General features: G+C 54.4%; 1 protein-coding gene across 6 annotated transcripts in view; it reads right to left on the reverse strand.

Moving 5' to 3' along the window:
• PCGF3 (polycomb group ring finger 3) overlaps positions 1 to 23561 on the reverse strand; it is a 55956-nt gene extending 32395 nt beyond the window's left edge. For 2 of the 6 annotated variants that reach the window (XR_007149711.1, XR_007149712.1), the window contains exons 1-5: positions 23360 to 23561; positions 8174 to 8214; positions 7700 to 7852; positions 3251 to 3368; positions 1902 to 1998 (exon numbers count right to left, since the gene is read on the reverse strand). Coding sequence is in view for 4 of the 6 variants with exons in the window: in XM_047847183.1 (XP_047703139.1) it covers positions 1902 to 1998; positions 3251 to 3359 (206 nt within the window). In the remaining 2 variants the exon portion in view is untranslated. Of the gene's footprint in view, positions 1 to 1901; positions 1999 to 3250; positions 3369 to 7699; positions 7853 to 8173; positions 8215 to 22732; positions 22801 to 23359 lie in introns of those variants that run through there. The other 4 variants (XM_047847183.1, XM_047847181.1, XM_047847182.1 and 1 more) reach the window with 4 other exon arrangements.
• Between the last annotated feature and the right edge of the window lie 115 nt (positions 23562 to 23676).

Here is a 23676-nt window from a genome sequence, read left to right on the forward strand (position 1 = left end):
CCCCAGCCCCAAGCTGAAAGCCCTTCCCTTGGGGCAGCTGCACAGTGGGGGGCAGCGAATCAGAGCAGGAGGCTGGGCCAGGTGTGGCTGGAGAAGCTGTGTCAGGAACGAGGCTCTGAACCAAGTGCAGAGTTGGCATCAGGAGGGGAGAACAAGAAAACCACCCTGGGCCAGTGTAGCTTTAGGCAGAGCACAGGGAGCAAACAGCAAGGGACAGGACTGCCAGGAAAGAACCACCCTGGAGCCCAGGGCCCACAGCAGGCCTTGGGGCTGCGCATCTTTCCCAGCTCTGCACCTCCGTCTCGCTGGCCCTGGCCCTCTGGACCCAGGCCTGCACACCTGGCCAGCTCTCTTCCCATCGGCCCCCTCCTGTGTGTTAGCAGGCTAGGCTCTGCCTGGAACACTGGGGTCTCAGATTGCTAAAGGGCTTCAGTTCTCCAGACAGCCCTGCCTGCTGTCTCCCCAGAGCACGGGGGTGGGGGTGGGGGCAGGGTCTCCACAGCTTCCCACGAGCACGAAGCCCCCACCACCACCTGCCTTGTACAGTTCATGTCAGGAAAGCAACCCCGTGCTCTGCAAGACTATGCCCCCAACGCAGGTAACGTGCACACACCGCCAACAATTAGTACCCAGAGCATATAAAGCATTTCTTCAAAGCAAACAAGTAAAATAAAGAACCCAAGAGAAAAATGAGATGTGAAGAGACATCTCCCGGCAGCCCAAGTGGCCAGGTGACATCTGAGAAAGGACCGTGCTCACTGGTAATCAGGGCGACAGGCCAAGATACCCTACGGAGCCACCGTGTGGCCAGAACGCAGTCCACAGGCACCCACAGGACACATCAAGACGGTGCACGGCACAGCAGCCCAGCAGCACACAGGAAGGCACGGGAGCTCCACAGCCCAGCAGCCTGCGGAGGGCCGACAGAGGGGGGACACCCGCACGGGAATGCCCAGAGCAGCACGGAGGGCCCACAGAGGACACCCTGATGTCCACCTGCACAGACCTCCCCACTAACAGAGACCAGTCTGGAGAACAGGCTGGGTCAAGGGCAAGGGCCACGAAAACACAGCTGGTTCCCCATGCAGCGAGCCGGACCACAGGAGACTAAGCTATGTTGTGTGGGGACAGCGGCCAGGGTGGGGCGGGGGCTTCTGGGCCTGGTGATTTCTACTTCTCCATCTGGGAGTGGTTTCTTGCTGTGCCGCTATAAGCCATTCATGTGTTTTTAAACGCCTTGTGCGCACACGACATACTTCACAACTTGGGAAGTGGAGAGACACACGTCCCTCTCTTCCTTCAAAACATATATTCAGCCCTACCTCTGCTGCTCCCATGTGGTGCAGGCGGCGCTTGGCTTCCTTTAGAGCGCCCCCCGCCCCGGCCAAATCTGAAGTCATTTAAAACTCTGCATAAAAGCCAGAAGCCAGCACTTCCTGCCCATCATAGCCTGACCCCCAAGTCTGGTCGTGCCAACTCCCTCACAAATGGTGCTGATTCCAAGGGGGTCCGATCTCCCCGAAACCAAAGGAGGTGGCTCCTTGCAGCACCAGCTGCAGGGAGCAAGACGCAGGCCACACACAAGGGGCAGCCACCCGGGACCTAGGACCACTTGTCCCATGACAGGAAGGTGGACCAGGGGCTGCTATCCACTTCAGAGTAAACTTCAGCCAATTTACTGCAAAACTAGTGAAATACAGGTGTGTCCTGAGGTTCCTCAAAATACTCAATTTGAGCAAATATTCCTGGAAACTTGTGGGAACAGCCCCAGCGCTCACTGGCCTGACTTGGCTGGATCGGCTGCCGTACGTGGTCACACGTGTCCCGTGCTGGGCGGGTCCCTGACACACCGGGAGATGCCGGAAGCTGTGGCTTTGGGACCGCGACCTGGGCACACTTACCCAATGTACTGCAGCGGGTGGCTCTGGTGGATCACGATCCTACACGTGGGGCAGGTGTTGTTCTCCTCCAAATACTTGACCAGGCAGCTCCGACAGACTGCAAAAGCACACTTGTGTCAGAAAGTAACCAGGGAGGGAGATGCCAGCACCCCCTCGGGCTCGGCACACACGGGGGCCGAGGCGCAGGCCACCTCGCACGTGGCTGCTGTGATGGAGCAGCCACCTCTCAGGTCTCAGCAACGACGGAGAAGCCCCAGGCGCTCAGTCAGCGGCCTCACTCAGCAGATTTGAGGTGCAGGGATAAGAGGGGCGAAGAACCTAAGTGAATAGGTGTTCAGAGGCCAAGAGCTGAGAAATCATCAGAAAGTACTTGTCTCCCCCAAATATCTTCACCATAGGGGCCCATAATTACAATTTTCACGTGTGTAAAAAAAGATCACAAGATTTTCTTTGTACACCAAAATTCAAGGCAATTCAATGAAAATAATAATCCAAAAACTATAGTTACCTTTAAAATGAAAGTTCTACCTAAGGGGTCAAATATTTTATTTTCTGAAGTGGAAAACACACAGTCAAAAGTCATCTACATTACACGCATCGGCCGTATTGCAAAGACCCTATCTACACGGCGTGCCTACCACAGCCAGCGGAGACACTCTGGCCTGACTCCTCAACCACCCCAGCGGTGACTATGCTTCGGGGTAAACAGCAGCATCTCCTGCTGAGCTGGGGCATTAAAACCGCAAGCTCGGCACAGCTAAGAGTCTTCTAAACATCAGAACACAGGCTTATTAGTCGTGAGGAGCCGAACCGCATTCTTGTGTTTAAAACGTTTAAGGAATTCATTTGGAAAAATTTAAAAAGTAAGCATTTCTGTCCACTAGAAATGAATATTCTGTCATAACAGTTACTGGTTTTGCTGTTATATAGAAATAATTAAATTTTTCCTGTACTTAGCTTTCCTAAATGGTATCTCTACTGAAATTACCCACAATGTTTTTAATTTGAAGTAATTTTTCGGATTTATTTTTAAGATCTTTATTCCTGCTTCTGTGTTTTGCTTTGTGCTTGAGCTAAAAGCTTTTGGTGGAGGAAGGAAGGAAGGAAGGAAGGAAGGAAGGAAGGAAGGAAGGAAAAAATAAGAAACCACAAGTATTAAGAAAGCATAAGGCTGGAAGTTGTCAAAGGCCACGTTCTAGAACATTCCGCCATACACATATGCAGACAGTCCACACACACCTCCCACAGCTGTCAAAGGGATGTTCTAGATCATTCCACCATACACATATGCAGATAGTTCACACACACACAGCTGTCAAAGGCCATGTTCTAGAATATTCTCCACGTACACGTATGCAGACACTCGGTCACCGTGGTCGCGTCGATGAGATATCCACTGCACAGGCGGCAGGTGATGTGGGCATTTATGTCCCAGAGTTTAATCTTTCTGGTCAACATCTTTGGCTTCTAGAAGAGAAAACCAGTATCAATATCTGAAATACTCCCAGGTGTTGTCAAAGGTTCAGGCTAAATGTAAATCAAGTTACGGCACATCCTTCCAGGAGGGCACAGCATCATGTGGACAGAGGCTGCCACCTGCCAGGGCAGGTCCAAGCCACAAAGGCTCTGTGGGCCGACTTCCGTCTGGAGAAGGAACTGCCAAAAGTCCTCTCACAGAGGACTGGGACTGTCCCGCCGAACACCTGATGGGCAGCACTCTGCAAATGTTACTATTCCCTTAACCACCTGTGGCACTGCCCCTCTCGGCTCCCCTGACCCCTCCTGCTCAGGACTGAGCTGAGGCCAGCTGGTGAGGCGGCAGGCAAGTGTAGGAGGATCGTGAAGGTGCAGGGAGACAGGCTGGGAGAATAGGTGGGCTGTGCTGAGTCTGGGGCAGGAGGCTGAGGGGTCACTCCTAGAGCTTCTGGCTCTTCTGTAAACCTAGGGGATGAATGACCCCAAGGGGCACCAGCAAGGGCAGCACTGGCCAAACCTGAAGGAGAAGCAAAGTCCTTCGATGAGACCTTGATACAAACAGTCACACCACGTGATTCTGACATCAGAAGGGTCAGGAGAGTCAATGTCCAGTCCCGACAAGGCCCAGGGAAGCAGGCAGTAAGAGGGGCCCAGATGTGCCCAGATGGAACAGGAGCCATCCCATTTCTAGACATTTATCGTAATAACTGGACAAGTTCAACAGATGTTTGCCGCAGGGGCACCTGGGTGGCTCAGTCGGTTAAGCATCTGACTGTGGCTCAGGTCATGATCTCACAGTTCATGAGTTTGAGTCCCACGTCGGGCTCTGTGCTGACAGCTGGGAGCCTGGAGTCTGCTTCAGATTCTGTGTCTCCCTCTCTCTCTGCCCCTCCCCTGCTTGCACTCTGTCTCTCTCTGTCTCTCAAAAATGAGTAAACGTTAAAAGAAGAAAAAGAAAAAAAAAAAGATGTTCGCTGCTATTGTTTCAAATGGCAAATCACAGAAAACCGCCACCGAGGACTGGCTCGGAAAGCGATTTCATTTAGCCGGCATGAGCTCCAGACTCTCCCCCCCCTTCCCTCTGCCCTGTCCAGGGAAAGCCCAACCAGCCCTCCAGGACCCCTCCCCGGGGCTCAGGAAAGCCCAGGCCCAGAAGCAGGGGGGCACACAGAAGCCCCCGCCTTGGGCCGCCTGCTGATCCCTGTCAGTATCACACAGAACGTCAGCACTGCATACAACATGGCATCATCAAAGTCCAATCATCTGTGCACCAAAGTGCCGACATGTTGTCTCTATCTCGGGGCCCCTTCCTGCTCTGCTCCAGCTTTCTCCGTCTCCCTGGCTAGACCATCTCCGTCTCCCTGAGGTTGGGTTCTGTCACCGCATCTCCGGAGCTGTGTCAGGAGGTTTAACTACTGTCCTACCACATGTCCTACTCCAAAATCTGCATGTCACCTCACAAGGCAAAAAGTCCTTGAGCTGGGAGATGGTCCCAGATGACCCCACAGACCCCCTGTCATCACAGGGCCCTTGAAAGGGAGATGGGAGGGTCCGAGTCAGAGAGACTGGGAGTGGTAGGCTGCTGGCCATGAACCAAGGGTGGGGTGCCTGGAAGAGACAAAGATCCATTTTCCCCTGAAGCCAGAAGGAGCCAGCCCCGCGGGCACCTTCACTATAGGCCACTTGAGACCCTTTTGGACCCCTGACATTTAGAACCGTCAGGTGACACATCTGTGCTGCTGTAGCCACCGAGCCTGTGGCCCTTCATTGCAGCAGCAGCAGGGAACCCACACAAAACGCTGCTCCAGAAAATACTTACAGAACGGATGTCTTCCCGGTAAGATGACTAACAGAAACAGATGCTCCGAGACATCAGAGTCAAAGGCATCACTGAGGGTGGCTGGCCGCACCCAGTGGCCATCGCGCACACGGCTCCCAGGCCGCCAGCGAGGACATTCACTGCTCAATGCCATTTAAGGAAAATGAAAAAGAAAGCAAACCACTTGGAGGACTTCAGACCCACTTCCATTCGCGTGAAGTCCGAGGGCAAATGCCCGCCACGCCCGCCACCGTGCAGCGTGGCACGGGGGCCCGGCCAGGGCTTTTGGCTGGAAGAGGCGGTGAGGGACCCGGAGGGAGCAAGGATCTGGAGGCACACTGTCACCCATCCTGAGACCCAGCGGCACCCACAAACTATCAGAGCAAAGGAATGCAATCAGCAAGACCGCCCCACTAACGTCGCTGATGGAACGCGGCGGGTCTCTTGACCACAGTACCGCTTTGGGCTTTCCACGGAGAGTGAGGTGGAAGCTGACACTCCTGGGCGTTCGCCCACATCTCTCCTCCCTGCACATCAGGCTGCAGTAGACACACGGTCTCCACTGGAGATGACCCTTCCTAACTCCTTGCAGCAAGGTGTGTCTGTGGGTCAGGGTTCACGGACGTGACTAGGAATCTAGTAAAGCCTGTCCTCAGCGAGTGTGTGCACTGAGGCCAGCCAGGTGACTGAGCTGGGAACCCAGCAGCACCACCGTGTGGAGCCAGGAAAAAGGAAAAAAAAAAAAAAAAAAAAAAAAAAGACAGAGAACAACCCGAGAGAAGGGAAATCCAGGAATCATCCCAAGCAAAGCAGAGCAGGGAACGGGGCCCTGCCGACATGAAGGGCTCTGGCGTGAGGCCCCGCGCTGGCCCCAGGGAGTGCTGCCCTCATGTCCACAGCCCTCTATAGGAGCTGTTTCCAAGCCAGCCACTGAGGATGTGACCACACGCAAATATTCCCGTCAGACAGGAATGTGCTCAGCGACAAAGCGTCTTCCCAACCCCCAGGTAACTGAACCACGAAACGAAAGCCACAACGGTGCTCGCTTCAGTAGCACACACGCTGAAATCAGAACGACGTGAAGACCGGCGTGGCCCTGCATGAGGGTGACAAGCAGATTCATAAGGACAAAACAGAGGCCACGGTCACGCCGGCACTGACAGGGCCTTGGGCCCCTTTGAGGGACCAGGCTCAGTGTGAGCTCATGCTTATGAGCAGGTGGGTAAAGAGATAAAGACGTGTGGGTGCATGTGGCTTGGACTCCACACCCCCTCCCCAGCTCTATCCACCGAAAGGGCCTGGGAGTAAGCGCTCCTTGGCAGCCTAGGTCCCAGCTTACAGCACGATCCACCACGAGGAACCAGGGTGCGTGAGCAGGTGACTGACCCAAGGCTGGGCCCGGAAGGTAACAGGACTGGAGCAGGGGTCCTGGCCCCAGCTCAAAGGGGCCCCACTAGACACCCCGGGGCAACCAGAACTTCAAGATAAGCAGTAACTATCGTTAGGTGAACAGAATGAATCAGATTATAATCGACAGAATAACCCAGAAGCTCACGAGTCCACAGGGAGACAGATGAGTAAGAAAGGAACACGTGTCTTTCCAGAAGAAGGTGAGCTGATCGTGTGGAGTAGGAGTCACCACCACCTTAGTAACTGCGGTGACAATTTATTCGGGAGTCGCCAGTGGAGGCTTTGTTGAGGAAAGAGAAGATTCAGTCTCAAAGACCCGCTACCACTTTTCAGGCAGAGTGAGAGCAGGGCCTCAGTGTGGAGACACTGCGTAGACGTCATTTACCGAGTGACCAGGTGACAGCAGGTGGGCACCAGATGGGCGGCGGGAGAGCCTTCAAGCTGCGAAAGACACAGCATCCCTCGGAGACTCCCGCTACAAGAGTCTCACCGCCAGGGAACCCCGGATGAGCCCCGAGGGAGGGAGGTCACCGGGGACAAGGGAAGGCGGAGGGGCGGGCCACCCAAGCGCAGCGCCTGGCTGAGGGGACGGCCCTGGCAGCCCGGAAGAGGAACCCTCTGCCTGCCGACCACCGCATTCGGAGACGAGAGCGGCCCTGAGAGACCCCTGCCGCCGAGTGCCCGCTCGGCCCACGCTGGGCCCCACGGCCAGCCACCGTCCTGCCCCTAGGCCCACAAGGAGCTGCACTCAGGAGGGACACGTCCACTGTCACCGTCCCTGCACCGCCCATGCTCGACGGCCCCTGCTCAGCACCGGACACTGGACACCAGGTGGGGGCGCAAATAGCAGCAGGGGTGCAAAGCTTTCAGTCCCGCACCCTCCACAGGCTGCACCTGCCGGCAGACCCTGAGACGCCTCGCCTGGCCCGTCTCCGACCCCCCTGCAGGAGCGACACTAGGGGAGGTCGGCAGCGAATGTGAGCGCACGGCCCTGTCTCAACGGTGGGCTTCTCACGGCTGCGGACTCCTCCCCACCCGACACCAGTGGCTGTGGGAACGGAGGGTTGGGGACCCTGGGGACACCGTGCCTCACCTCCTCTAGACGTCTTCGGCCCCCTCCTCCTGCCCTCGCATTGGGCGCTCAGGCCGCTGCTCTGACACTGGGGCACCTCGCCAGCGGCCGCACTCTGCCCTGCGGGTCTTCGCTTCCGTGCCTCCCCTCCGTCCCTTGCTCTCTGTCCATCTTCTGGCACAGAAACGCACGTGTTATTTCACGTCTTTTGTGTCTGATGCACACAGCCCTGACATTAAGTTCTTTCTAGAATTTTTAGGTGAGTCCCACGTAGCAAACAACACGACAGAGTCAAGCAGAAGCGTTAATGAAGAGAAAACTTGAATATATGTAAAGCAGCTGTGCCCGAATCTCCTCCAGAGCTGTCAGAGACTACACGTGAAAGGAGTCAGAAGGAACTGACTTCTTCTATGGCTACCATAATCTCACAAAGTACAATCCAAGGTACATTTAAGCAATTCGCGTGCACTGAAAGAAAATTCGGACCGCACTCACCTGTACACGGCAGCCCGGAGCCCTCTGCTACATCTTGAAGCCTGTGGAGACACACAACCCAGGAGCGTCATCCCACACGTGCTGACCACACAGAGCCCGTGTTCCCCCCACGTCCCCAGACCAGCAGCTTTGGCTTTGCCCAGTTACACCGGTCCGTTCATTTGCTTGCTTGAAACAACCCGGAGAAAAATAAGAATTGAGACAGTGAAGAACCAGGATCGACCAAAGACACACGGGCCGATCTCAGTGGCAGTCTGGTGTCACTGAGGCCCAGGGGCCGGTGGGCTGGAAGGGCGTGGGAGACAGGGGAGTGCACGGGGAGCATGTGGGAGTTGTGGGGGCAGGCAGGGGACATCCCATGTTATGAAGCCCAAGGAGACAGGAGGAAGGTCTGTGAAGGCCTACCACCTCGAGGGCAGTCCTACCAAGCGTTCAAGGAGCCAAAGCAAACCTACTCAAACAAACCCACTTGGAGAATCAATAAGACAGTATTTTCCAACTCTTTTTATGAAACTAACATCCACACACACCAGACCAGAACTGGAAGGAAAATCAGACTGACCTCACTGGTGGACATTAGTGTCAGAGGCACAGCACGTGGAGTCACCTGACCCAGCAGTGTCTGAGAAGGAGGTTCGTGCCTCACAAGCTAGGTTTACCCCAGACTACAAGGGGGCTTAATACGAGAAAAAGAAGCAATTTCACAAAAGACAGAAAAGGAGAAAAACGACAAGATCTTCCCAAAGATTACAGAAATCATTTGGTAAAATTCATTATCCATTCAGGACTTTAAAAAAACCCTTAGATGCCTGGGTGGCTTGGTCGGCTGAGCGTCCAACTTTGGCTCAGGTCATGATCTCATGGTTCGTGGGTTCGAGCCCCACGTCAGGCTCTATGCTGACAGCTCGGAGCCTGGAGCTGTTTGGATTTGTCTCCCACTCTCTCTGCCCCTCCCCTGCTTGCGGTCTCTCTCTTTCTCTCTCTCTCTCTCTCTCTCTCTCTCTCTCTCAAAAATAAACATTAAAAAAACCCACCAAAAACCTCTTCACCAATTTAGAAGCTAATAAAAATTCTCTAATTTAAAAGAGACACAAACACGAATACGCACTCAAAGGCTTATGCCTCAATGTTCAAAGCAGCTTTATTCATAACAGCCCGCACTGGAAACAGCTACAGTGCCCATCAACGGGTGGTGGGAGTCGGAAAGTGCCCCATCCACACAAGCTGGTACTTCTCAGCAACCAAAATGAACAAGGGGCGAAATCTGTGCTGCGGGAAAGAAGCCAGACACGAGGACCACGCAGTGCGTGTCCCAGCGCACACACGATTCCAGAAAAGGCAGATTTGGGTGCCTGTGGACCGGCCGGCGGCAGGGACTGGTGGCTGGAAGGCTGAGGGGATGAACAGTCGGGGTCGGGACTGGGGTGCGGTCACAGATGCACCAAGGGACGCCAGCCACACCGAAGACTGTGGTGAGCTTCAGGCTGTGTAGACGACACCTCCACAAAAAGTGCATTTTACAATGAAGAAAACTGGGCCATCCCCAGTGATGAAACAGGAAAACCGAAACGAAAACCAACTCTCACTACCTCGTAACAGGGATCTCCCCTACCTCACCCCCAAACGATCAATTCCAGGTGGATGAAGCCCACGTGTGAAAGCACAATTCAAAACGTGAGAAGATCCCGGGGAGGACATCATCTTGACCTCAGTGAGAAAAGGTTACCAAACAATCAGAAGGCGCTAACCACAGAGGGACTGCCCTAAGAAGAGCAACTTGTTAAAGAGAAGGGCAGCAGATAATCGAAAACCACCAGAGTGGAAGAGGCCACGGTGGACGAAAACACCCCCGTGGGTAAGACTACAGTCCAGACGGGGCTCGGCAAGGCTGGCCTGGAAACAAAGCGAGATGGGGCCTGCCGCGCCCCCTCACCAGTGTCCCGTCTGTGACCGCTTTGGGACTGAGGACTCTCGACACCAGATGACCCAAAAAGCTAAGGTATTTGCTGTCCGGTTCTTTACACGAGACATCCGCCCACATCGGCTCCGGGCCGTACAAGGAACCACGGGCACTTCACAAAAGGGGAAATCCAAACAAGCATATTTTCAAATGTTCAGCTTCACTAGTAACCCAGAAAATGCAAGCTAAACTCAGTGCGGGTGTTACAGGCCCCCCACACCAGCGCACTCTTTTCCCTTGCATCTGCCACCCCGACTCCATCAAACTGCTCTTGACAAGATCCCAGTGACGAGGACGCTACCAACATAACCTGTATCCAAGATCACCGGTCACTGCCCCGACCGTGGTCTGGCCAACCCCTCCAGTCTGAGACCCGAGCCTCTCCCATGTGGCTCCCTGCCGTGGTGCACGGAGGCTGGCTGCGCTGGTGCCGGAGCATTCCAGAAGGGCGTGGGTGGTGTGTCAGGCACACCGCGGACCCAGAGGCAGCCATGCTTGTGTGAAGAGGTCCTGCCTCCCTGTCCACTCACCTCGACCCGCCCCTCCAATCAGCCTCCTCCACCACGAACAGTCCTTCCTGTTAGGCCAGTGCCTCCGTCCCGGCCGCTCTGCTGCACACTGCTCCACGATCCGGAGCACGCCCTCCCTCCGAGCCCCTGGGCACTGCTCCGTGGATACTTCCCCACCCCGCCCTCCCCGTATCACACCCACACCCTGCATTACTGTCCTTTAGGTGAGTACGTTGGGTTTCTTTTGCAATATGAAAGCAATACGCACATTTACTGAACGTGATTTGGAAAGTAAAGAATAATATTAAGGAAAAAAAAACCCCGACAACCCTAATCACCAAAAAGGAGCTGTCGTCCTTAGCGTGATGGTGTATTTCCCTCTGTGGGTTCACCCTTAAATACTTTTCACACGTATACACAGATCTCCATCTTTACTAAAAAGCCAACCTCGGACTACAATATGATGCATTACAATGCGGTTTTTATAACTAGTCAACCACGGGGGGTACCTTCCCGTGCCAGCACACACAGCAAGTGGGCTCCAGAGCTCAGGCCCTCGGGCCTCAGCCGCAGCTGAGTGAGGACAGCGTTATGTGGTGTGCCCTGCCCACAGATGCGAGGCACGATGGCGGCTCCGTGACCGTGGGGTCCCCGACGGAAGCACCCCCTCCGGCTGGTCCCAACTTCCCGTGCGGCTCGGACCCTCCTTACGCCCACCTGCCCCGGGGACCCTTCAGGAGAAGGGACCTGCATCCACCCCCTTGTGCAAACACCCAGGGGTCATCCCTTCCTTTCGTTAACCACATCTTACAAGAATCTTAAAGTTTTCCAATTATTTTTTTAAAGTATATTTATTTATTTTGCACTAGAGTGAGAACACACAAGCAGGGGAGGGCAGAGAGAGTGAGAGAGAGAATCCCAAGCAGGCTCCGAGATGTCAGCACAGGGCCGACGTGGGGCTCGATCCCACGAACCATGAGATCAGGACTTGAGCTGAAATCAAGAGTCAGATGCTCAACTGACTGAGCCCCCCAGGCGTCCCATCCACTTGCTTTTTCATTAGCTTTGCTAAGTTGTATTTTTCTAGATTATTCATCTATCTATCCCATAACCTTTATTAAACAGCTTTTAAGGAGAAATATTTGACAAAACAAACCGCACGTATTTTAAAGAGACAACTTGGTAAGTTTTGACGTTTGCCTGAAAACCACCACCACGACGGAGATGAGGACCCTCGCCCCAGAGACCCCCGGTCTGCCCAACAACTGCACCGAGGGGGCGTGTTCTGGGCACTGTGTTTGTGGGTCACACAGCACAATTGTCTCCCTCATCCTGTTTCCAGGCTCGCTCACGTTGTCACATCAACAGCTCGTTCTCCTCCTGAGCAGCGTCCACTGAAATTTTGTCGGCCCACTCACCAGCAAATGGATATTTGGGTTGTTTCCTGTGGGGCTGTGAGGACTAAGGCTGCTGTGAACACTCACGGCCACACCTCTGGGTGGACAGACGCTCTGGAGTAAATGCCCACCACGGGGAGCCACACACGGCTATCTGACAACTTTCTAAGAAATCGCCAACCTGCTCCCCCCCGCCCCCCACCTCCAAGCTCCAGCTGCCCTGTGGGGGTCCTTCTGTCTTCTCTCCTTCCTCCCCACACCATCCTCTCCCCAGTCCTGCCCCTTCCTCCCTGAATGCCACGCCCTCTGAGCCCACGGCCATTCCCTGGACACTCCATGGCTCCCATCTGGATGGCAGACCCATCCAGAACAGGCCTTCCTACACCCAGTCTCAGGGACAAGTCTAAGCAACATGTAGAAAAGCCAATCAGACATGTCCTTCCTGCATGAAACCCCTGAAAGGGTCCAGACTCCTGATGAGCCACGCCAGCCCCATGCACATCAGGGCTCCCATCCACGCTGGCCCCGTCCACGTCAGGCTCTGTCCACACCGGCCCCGTCCATTAACAACGTCTGTCCGGGTCAGGCTCCATCCACGGGCAGAGCCCGTCCGTGTCGGAGCGCTCGTCCGTGCCAGTGCCACCGGTGTGCACCATTCCTGCCAGCCCGGCTCCCCAACCCCAGGTCTAAAGCCAGCTGCTGTTCTAACTCCCACGCTGTCAGCATCTTCAGAGCCGTGCCCGGGCCGCTTCCCATGGCACTGTGAACCCCCAGGCAGGCTGAGGCTGCACCTCCCTGGGGGACGTCGTGTCCGGCAGAGTGCCCGCCCCAGAGCTACTGCTCAGGAAGTCAACACTGAGCAACCAACGAGAGAGATTTCTATCTTCACCTAAGCACTCTAGAAGTCCTGTTTGTACTTACTTCTACACAAAAATCACCAAACTGCTGAACCTGCCCCACGTCCAACACCCTCGCCTCACAAACCAGTCTGCTACGGTCTGGGATGTTTACGTGTAAGGCCGAGGGAAGCTGCCTCCGCACGCCGTGCCCCATCTGATGGGCCTCTCTCTCCCACCGGCCAGAGGGCCCGAGTCAGCACGCGGCAGGTGCTTAAGAAAGAACCCTACTTTTTGCCACCTGGTCCACTGCAGCCTCTTGCCTGTGGCCTACCTCCCAGACCCCCGGCTCCTCACTGCTCTCCCTCCGACACCCAGCTAACTCACTCGCACACTGCTGCCCGCTCGCGGTGCAGTCCTGCTCACCAGTGGGGCCGTGGCACTGACAGCTGCCGAGCCAGCGCGCCCCGTGAGGGCGTCACCAGGTCCTCCAGCCGGGCCTGGAGGAGCCGCCAGCAGGGCTCTGCATGGGGGCCAAACACCCAGGATTTATCGCAACCTCCAGATAAACAGAACCAGATCACGAATGTTCTGGGTCACTGAAATCAGGTCAAGATTACGAGAAAAAGGGAAACTTTAAATGTATTTCTACATGGCTACATACCACCATCAAAGCTTTTAAAAAAAGTAATGAAATAACAAAAGTGCTTTGAATTTAGACTCTCAAAAGGGTTTGTGACTCAAAGGACAGTGAAATCCCTGCTCCACCTTCTCCCCTAACTAGGACCCGACGCCCCACCTCCACCCCTGCCATCCCGTCACCCCCAGGTCACCATGGTCTCAGCCCTGCAGAAAGCCGCACGGGGCTCCCTCCCCAGGCTTCGTCCTCGCTTCCCCACTCAGGGACACCGTGCCCCCCCCACCCGGCTACTCCTCCCACATCACTGGGTGCTCGGAGGATCACACAGTACCCCGCTAACATGCGTCCGATGAATACCTGCTCAACGATACGGCAGACTGATGGTCATTTCTGCTGGTGAGTTTACTCCCAGTTTTTACTTCTTAAATTAAGAGTTTGTACAAATATCTGGGTGTAACTTAGTGACCTGACATACAGCCCAGGGTGGGATCCCAGGCACGTCTTGAGCAGCACCAAGGCCCACCCACATCAGTGACATCCACCGCAAGCGGACCGAGCTGCTCCCAGGCACCAGTCCCTGCGGCCGAGCCCACGCCAACCCTCACTTGCAGTCACGTCCCACTGGCCCCCCACCTCCGTGTTTGTGCCTCCTGTTCCTTCAGCTCGACACTCCCGGACCCCAAATTCAGACGTCAACTCCCTATGCTCCACTGGGAAGGCCGGGCATTTCCACGCGGGTGCCAGCATCTCCAAGTTTCCTCTGCGTGTCCGCCATCCCTCCTGCACCTTCTGCCCACCTCACACCCATGTGCAAGAGACAGGGGCAGCTGTACCCCTCACACTTACCCCATTTGGCCCCGCTGTCCAGGCATACCATGCCACACTTGCCCACATGCAGCTCCCAGGGATCCCATGAAAACGCACCTGAGCAGGTGGCTGTGGCACAGACTCTCCAAAGTGTTCCAGTGGCTCCAGTGGCCAGCGATGCCCAAGCTGCCTCGCAGTCCACCGTGGCCACGGTGGACCCTGCTAGGTCTAGAACATTCTAGGTGTGCTCCTTCTTCGTGGCCCTTGCACTTACTGTAGCTGCAACATTCTCTGTCATATGGCTACACGGGGCCCCTCATCTCTGTCAAGCCTCTCCCCAGCAACACTGTTAGAGACCATCTTACTCAAAGCTACATGCTATGTGGGTACACACCACAAATCTAAGACACTACCCTCGAATTTATAATTTACTTATTTTGTTACTACCCATCTCCCTATACTACGATGCCAGCCATGTGACTGGCAGTATTAAAAATTCAATGGAACGGTTATATGATAAAGCTGAGAAACCTTCTCCAAGAGCAGATAAAGACAGGAAATAGAAAAAAGCCAACATCCAAGCAACAGGTGTTTTAGAAAAAACAGAAAACCGAGATATGGAGCTTCCAAATCTACTTTAATATTTTATTATTTCATGATTTGGAAAAAATTACCCAAGTATTCCCCCCGCTGGAAGAACCATGAGGCTGCAAAGGCCCGAGTGCCAGGCACAGAGAATGAAAATGACCCATGTCTAGCCAAGTCCTAGAATCTCGAGACATCAAGGGTGCCAGAGAGGGCCCTGAAGGTTCTGAGAGGAGAGGAGGTCCCTCCCCACGACAGACTGGGAATCAGATAGCATTTTCATCAGCAACAGTGAACCCTACCAGTAAGAAAGCGATTCTTTCCGAGCACTGAGGAAAGTGCTCAAATGCTCAGCCGAAGCATGCGTACTGAGCCAACCAGGGTGCTCACACCTTATCACAGGCCTGGTGCTCATGGAGCTCCCGTTCCAGCTGGTGACGAGACGTGACAAACTCATCAGCAAAGAGAGGTGAGCACCACTGAGAAAGTAGGTCAAGGCAGCGAAGCAGAGAACAGGTGGAGGGGCTGCTTTAGAAAGTGACCAGAGGAGAGCCGGTGCAGAGGGACATCTGACCTTGGGCCTGGAGGGAGGGGCCAGAGCAGCAGACACCCCACTGACGGGGCAAGGGATCCCCCAAAGCGTACTATGACCACTTTGAAGCCGGCTGGCCCGGAGGATGAGGCCTCCAGACAGGGCAGGGGGACGAGGACAGAGGACAGAGGAGCAAGGAGGACAAGGGCTCAGACGCAACCCTTGAGAATTTGGAACAGGAGACAGTAACGTCAGGCAATGTAAGGAAAAAGGAAGGGAGATTAGAAGCCAGCTGTATAACAGATCATGATACAATCACGTCCATTTTAACTGCCAGATCCAACCCCTGGAGAAGACAAAAAACATGCCGCGAAAGGGGCTGTGGGGCCCCAGGTTTTCTACCAACAGAGGCCGCTCAGCTACAGACACGCATCCCCCTCACGAGGAAGGCTGACTCAGGGCAGAAACGGGAGCCCAGGGAGCGAAGCAGGGAGCCAGGGGGGGTCACCCCGAGCTCCTGACTGGGGATCCCCCGCTGGGTTTCAGAACCGTGTTGGGCCCAGGACTTCCTGTTGTGTCCAGTTCCCACTTCTGAACTGGCCAATCTACACCTGTGGTCCCACAACCTGTCCGCTGCGTGGGGATTGCTGGGAAGGCGAACTGTGTCGCTTGGCCCGTAAGTGCCCGGAAGCGGCACCCAGCGGGTGACCCAGGGGATGAGACTCTGGAGTTCTGGGACTCAGGCAAGGTTTGGGAGTCTGAGCCGGTGCTGCAGTGGGAGGAGACCCCGGGGAACCTCAGAAGAAGGGTAGGTGTGTTTGGCATTTGGGGGGATATCAATTTCGGAGGGCCGGGACTGTAGCAGGCGGAATTCCGAGGTAGCCTCGAGAAGGCCCTGGCATACACATACCTCTTGCCTTACTGGCCCAGGCACTGCTGCAAAGCGATTTTTAAGGAGCAAATTAAGGTCCCAAATGAGCTGACCTTGAAACAGAGCAAGTATCTGCTGGCCAAGTAGCATGGCCTTTCAAAGCGATGTTCTTCCCAGCTGGTGGCAGAAGAGGAGGCCAGAGGGACGAGTCCTACTTGCCTGGCACAGGGCAACTGGACCCGTCAAGCACTCACGGCCCTGAGGCGAGGAGCCGTGGGCCTCCAGGAGCTGAGGGCAGTCCCCAGCCGACAGCGAGCAGAACAGCAGGACCCCAGTGCCACAACCACAGGACATGGGTTCTCCAACAGCGGGCGGGCTCAGAAGACGATCTGAGTCCCAGATGAGAGCTGCAGCCCAGCCCCCGCGTTGATTTCGGCCTCTGAGGCCCTGAGCGGGGGCGGGGGCGGGGGGGGGGGGGGCGGGGGGGGGGCAGCCACCCTGCACGACACTTCCAACCCATGGAACTGTGACTAATGAGTTGGTGTCCTTTTAAGCCACTAATTCTGTGGCAATTTGCGATGCAGAATTACAAAATTAACGTAACGGTATTAAAAGAAACGGAATTAATAGCAGAAGACAGGGTCAGTTTCCCCAGCATGTAAAATACAGAGTGGCCACCAACCCCGGAAACATTTTCATTAGGCAACTATTCTCCCAACTGGAGCGACAAGGAACAGGTTAACAAACCAGCAGAAGAAGCTAGAGCCCCTTGGTGGGGACTGGATTGTGCCTACCCAAAATTCATGTGCCGAAACCCTAAGCCCCCATCTCCAAATACGGAGCCCATGGGGCGATTCGGGTTAGATTCCCAAGGGTGGGCCCGTGATGAGATTAGTGTCCTTACGAGAGACAGAAGAGGGCTCGCCGCCTCTCAGTCTCCACCGTGTGAGCACCCCACCCCATCTACGACGTTCTGTTGCAGCGGCTGAGCTGACTGAGCCCCTTCCTGGTTTCTGATGTCTGTCTTCTTCACCAGGCTGCCTTCAATAAAAGGCCGGGGGCAAAAAACTGCCTCTAGCCAGCCGTGTCTCTACAGCAAGAAAGGCACTTGCTTTATGCAAGGGAAATGTTACTTGTCAGCAGAAGTCCTATTTCCACGAACAATTCCAAACACTTTCCACCCACTAAACCTTTTATGAAGTCTGCTAAAAAGTATGGAAGCCGACAAGTAGGACTTGCCCGTGTGTGCCTGTGAGGAAGGGTTAACAGGGCCAAGGGCACCTCCCCATCAGAGACGGATGAGGTGGCCCGGAAGGACATGCCCTATCGCAAGACAGTGGGACTCTCTGGGGCGCCTGGGTGGCTCAGTTGGTTAAGCGTGCGACTTCGGCTCAGGTCATGATCTCATAGTTCCTGAGTTCAAGTCCTGCGTCGGGTTCTGTGCTGACGGCTCAGAGCCTGGAGCCTGCTTCGGATTCTGTATCTCCCTCTCTCCCTGCCCTTCCCCCACTCTCTCTCTCTCTCTCTCTCTCTCTCTCAAAAATAAATAAAACATTAAAAAAAAATTTTGTTTGAAGACAGTGGGACTCTCCCCTGGGTTCCTGTGCTGGGGCTCCACATCTCTCCTGGCACTGGGGACCGGGGCGCCAGAAGTATGGCCTGCAGCACTGACCCGAGTAACCACCACTTGAACACATGTCCCCGAAGTCGCGTGAAGCACTCACTCACTGCTCCTATGAAGTGATCTCCCAAATCTCGAGCCTGACTCGGCCTCTCCCTCGTTCCCTTTAGTTTACAGAGTACACAGGGACAACAGGCAAAAGTGAAGGACACAAATAGTGAAGACTCAGAAAAATCCAGATGTAACAGGTGGCCTAGAAAAGTCAACTCTGTGGAGGACAAGTGGGGAACCTGAAAAGACACCAAGGGACGTGCCACACGGGGAACCTGCCTCTGTCTGGTTCCGAAAAGGCATGACCCCCAGTGCCATGCAGGGAAGCTACCTGTCTGTTTCAGGAGGGGCACGACCTCAGCGTCACTCAGGGCACCTGCCTGTGTCTGGTTTAGGAAGGACATGACCCCCAGTGCCACTCTGGGAACCCAGTTATGTCTGGTTCAGGAGGCACGTGACCCGCTGTGCCACACCAGGAACCTGCCTGGGTCTGGTTAAGGGAAACACATGGAAGACATTCTTGAGACAAGGGGGGGGAGACTTGAAAATGAACAGGAAATCAGCTATTATGTGAAGTAAGAGCCCACTTCTCGGGTGTGATAATGATGTCGTGGTTGTCCTGTGACCTGTGTGCTCTAAACTACTTAAGGGACACGGTAGGTTGTCTGTGGCTATTACTTTCAGATGATTCAATGACGATAAATATGTATTTAGAAAAAAGAGATGAGGCAAATATGGCAAAGCATGAATAACTGTTGGGTCGGAGCAGGGGTGTAAGACTGCTCAGTGCAGAATTCTTTCTGTTCTTCTCCACTGTGTTTTCTCTGAAATTAAAACTTGGGGAGGGGGAAGTAAAATGGAATCACTTGAAACTTTAAAAAAAGGAAAGGCTACCCTTTCTCTGCTCCTGACTTCCTAGCTGTGACTGTGCCCTGTGCCTGCATGTTCATCAGGCAAATGGGGGGCGGGAATCAAACAGCAGTCCTAGGATGGCTCTGAGAACTAAACAGGTTCGCACACACCGTGCCTCCAGGACGGGACCACACACACCAGCCAGGGCTCGGCTGACATTCACCACAACACCCACTGCCTCCATGAAGCCCACAGTCAGTTAGCAGGGGCTTCAAAGAAGTATGCAGACAGCTTTCCACAGTTTGCATATTTCTTGCTAAACATCTGGAACTTGCTGTTCATGTAGCAAAGTCCAGCAAATATTGATTCATTTGCAAAATAATCCAATTAACCTCCACTCTCCAAATTCACCTAAATATTAGAAGTTCTCTTCAAAAAAAACCAATCAACCCGACAGTCTTTAAGGACTGTATTTTCAAGTGAGTTTTAGTTCTTCTCAACAGACGCCGTTGCTTAATTCAACAGACAATTCTGAAAATGTGTCTAAGCAAGGCTCACACCCTAACTAACTCTCTCGTCACGTGTTAAGTGTTTCATTATAGCTCTTTGTCATGTTGGCCTTCAGATAATTCAGTTCTGTAGGGAGGAACATGCCACATCAGAAATGACAGTCCTATTATTTTTAAAGGTCTTCTTACAATTGAATTGATACACTATCACTTGTACAACAGTATCCTGTGGTTCCATTTTCTGAAGGACAAGGGATTGTGAAGCATTTTTGGACTATTAACAGCAAATACCAGAAGGGTAATAAGAAACTGTCCCCAAACCTCAACATATTTCAACAGTAAAAGAAAAACACGTTTTCAACTTCAAATTTGATTCTCACCACTAAGCAAATAGCTCCAAATGAATTAATAAATCCTGCCATTTAATAGATTAAAGAGTAACAGTATAGACCCAAACAACCCAAATAAGTCATTCCAGTCACTGGCCCAGGGCCCCGCCTCACACTGGCTGGGTGGGGCCTTGGCAGATCTAGAGAGCTGGGCACAGGTGACAGTTCCGTCCACGTAGGGTTCCTGGGACAAGTCCTGCATGGAGGCCTCCCATACGGGCCCCGGATGGTGTCCTTTCCAGCCCCATGCTGCAGCCCAGCCCAGAGTGCCAGACAGAGGTACCCCAGAGCCACAGGTCCTAAGCACCGAGGACCTTGCATACAGGCTCCTGGAGCATGACTTCCTTACAAAGGTCAAATATCCAAAACATCTCAGGATCTGACTTCTTAAAAACTTCTTACAAAGGTCAGTTTACAATTTCTGGAGCAAAATCATTGCTAGGAATAAAATGACTCTTGGGAAACATTGAAATCATTGCACTTGAAGCTATCAATGAATTCCACACCACTTCACTTAATTTGAGCACGGGGGTGGGGGTGGAGGGGGCGGTTCACGGTTTGCTACAGGTGTGTTACATTAGAAGTTAATTCCCAACAATCTTCCCTATTTATAATTTATCTTCCCTCATGTGTAAGTTCCAGTGGTTTCAGTCATTATGGCGACAACAGAGGAACCGATACAATTAAAGAGACAGCCGGGCTGCTGCAACCTTGTACTTCAACGTGCTACCCTCTACACAAGTGTTAATTTACTTGGGTATTTCTCAGGTGCAGGCCCTAGATCAGCGGAACCCTGATGGCCACAGTGTGTGTCACCCCGCCTCCCAGTACACACGTGTTTCCTCTTGAGTGAGGGCTGGGCCTAGTGACTAGGCCCTAACAAAGAGAATGTGGCCAAACAGATGGGATGTCCCCGCTAAGATTAGGTCATCAAGATTGTGGCCTCCTTGCTCGCTCTCTTCTTCTATCACTGGCTCCCTCTGAGTTGCCCTGTGGAGAGCCCCATGTGGAAAGGAACTGACATCTTCAGCCAACAGCTGAGTGAGCAAGCCTGGAAGCAGATCCCACAGTCAAACCTTCAGATGAAACCACGGTTCCAGCCAGCGCCCTAAGTTCAGCCTTGTGAGACCCAGAGCCACAGGACTCAGCTAAGCTGCGCCCAGATTCCTGAACCACAGAAACTGTAAGATAATAGCTGATGTTGTTTAAAGGCACTATGTTTGGGGGTAATTTGTTGGACAGCAATACATAAATAATACAACCACACAGCACTATCGTACCTTCAAAAATCCCAAAATAGGAAAATAGAGCCTAACCAAACTTGAATGCCCAGTTTTGCAAGTCTTTTCCAAAACTTCACAAAACAAATTAAGTTTTTAAAAAAGTAAAGTGTGTATTTAAAAAAAAAAAAATCAGAAGTGTTGAGTAGGAAGGTCCCAAGTATGGATACATTTGGCAAATAAAAGTTCCTAAGCTAGACCATTCAGGGACTCCATTTGGTTAAGATTCGGTCTTATGAAATGTCAATCTGAAAATCTCAACTGCAAATCTTAGGTTTTCTCCTAAGTAACCAAGCGGCAACGTTGTGGCACAAAATGAGACGCTGAAGTGACCAATTCAGGTGCCTCCCCTGGGAGTCCATACAGCTCAGAGTTCTAGACTTGCACCTCATCCTACTGTCCAACCTGTGGATAAGTTTGCAAACTTAACACAAGTTCTAAAAGTACTCCTGCCTTTCATCCATTCATTCACGCACTCACTTCATTCAATAGTCGTGCACTGCCGGCCGACCTCAGGCCAGGGAACCAGTTCTGGCAGCTGAGCTGGACGAGGCCCTTGCCCTCCTGGCTCTTCATTCTCTTAAACTCCTCCAGCATTACCTTACTGGACACGCTCTGGAGTCATTACCCAATCAAAGAGCAGCACATAGAATACCCTTCTTTTTCATCAACACTTCCAAATTAAAGGAACACACGGGCAAATTTTAGACGAAAGTCTCATCCAAAGGTTTCAAAGAAGCAAAGACCCCCATTGCTAGGTCCTTTAATATTTTCCTTTCCTGGAGTGGAGAAGGTGCCTGACCCACTCACCTGACATGTATGCTCACCTACTCCAACCTTCTTCCCCTGGGCCCAGTGCCCCCCAAATATTTCCTTAAGCTTCCAACACTCCTTAAGGAACCCCACTCCTCCTGGAACTTCCTGGACACTAAAGACACACCTGGATGGAGGGTACACCCACCCAACCACTTGACCTCCAACAACGGAGGGCGGGGAAGCCAGGAGTGGTTGAAGGTGATGGACACTGACCACAAGGAAAGAACAGCAGCCCCGCAGTAGGGGCTGGAAGAACAGGGTAGGAGACAGCTTCTTGGATCTGGGGAGTGGGCACTGGGGCATGGAGCCAGTGTGGACTAGGAGCTCCACTTGAACCCCTAGAAGGAAGAGGACAGACCCTAACCCTGCCTCACACCTGCCCCTGGGGCCCAGCCAGGCAGCATCTGCTGAAGGTCAGAAGGTCTGTGGGGCTGGCCCAGGTGCTCGTAATATCGGGGGCCTCAGGGAGGTTTGCACTTGTGGGGCTCAGGTGAGCAGGGTCCCTGATGCCCCCAAGCCTTCACAGCCGTGGGTCCAGTTGAGTAGAATGGGCACATTAAAGGCACCTCTGGATCTTGCCCCAGGGGGTCCAAACCCCTGGAGGGCTGGCTTAGGGTCCCAGCCTTCCTTTCTGCTCTTGGGGTCTGGGTGCATCCCACTGACTTGTTCAGGAGTTCTGGCAGGGACCGGTCTCCAAGTTCCAGCTCTTATCAGTGTCCTGGCCCTCCCTGAGAGCCTCGCTTCTTCATGGTCCCGCTCCAGCATCCAGATACCCCTAAATGACCTAGCTGGGGCCTGGTCATCCCCGGAGCCTGTCACATGGGATGAACCCTCCTCATGGCAGATCCCAGGGTCCTGGCCTCCCACTCAGAAGGGGCTGTCTCAGGGTCTCAGAAGTGCTCACAGGACTGTTCCAGCATGCCAGCCCTCTTCGGGACCAGTCTCCGTGTCCTGGCCCTCCTTAGTGACCCAGCCTCGTGTCCCAGCCCTCCCTAGGTCCTGCCAGATCCTGGGGGCTGGCCCCCCTCAGTGACCTGTCTCAGAGTCCAGCCATCTCTGATTCCTGTCGGGTCTCAGGGTCACAATCCCCCTCAGTGACCCGAGCTGGCGTTGGACCCTCTTGGATGACCCATCCCAGGGTTTGACTCTCCTCCGGTGACCTATCTCAGGGTCTAGCACTTCCTGGTCCCTGTATGGTGGGTCTGAGGTCTGGCCCTCTTCGGTGAGCCGTTCTGGGGTCTGGCCTTCCCCGCTGACCCGTCCCGGGATCCGGTCCTCCCTGGTCCCTCCCCGATGACCCGTCCTGGGGTCCGGCCACCTTCCCCGTGACCCGCCCGGGGTCCCGACCCCGTGGGTCGCGCCCGCACCCGGGGCCTGCCCAGCGGTGTCGGGGCTCCCGCGGGCCGGGCCAACAAGGGGCGCAGGGGCGCGGGCCGGGGTTCCGAGCCTCAGGGGCCCGCACACGGGCCGAGGCCGCGGCCTGAGGAGCGGGCGCCTCGGGCCAGGCCAGGCGGGGTGCGGACTCACTGACCTGCCGTCTCGGCTGCGGGCGAGCGGGGCGCACGCGGGGGCAGCGCCGGGAGCGGGGGGGGGGGGCGCCGCTCCCTCCGGGTCCCCCCCAAGAGCAGGAGAAAAAAACCCGTCCGGAGTTTAAAACAAAGAGGCGGAAATGCCCGAGCGGAGCCGAGCGGCGAGTCGGGGGCGCCGCACATGGAGCATGCGCGTTGCCCTCCCGGCTCCCACCCCGCAGCCGGGAGGGGGGCGGGATCTGGAGGGGGCGGAGCCCGAGGGCGGGGCCGGGGCGTGGTCATAAGGCGCAGGCGCGTTCCGGCAGGGCTAGGCCGAGGG

This window comes from Prionailurus viverrinus, unplaced genomic scaffold (assembly GCF_022837055.1).
Source record: "Prionailurus viverrinus isolate Anna unplaced genomic scaffold, UM_Priviv_1.0 scaffold_45, whole genome shotgun sequence".
Lineage (NCBI taxonomy): Eukaryota > Metazoa > Chordata > Mammalia > Carnivora > Felidae > Prionailurus > Prionailurus viverrinus.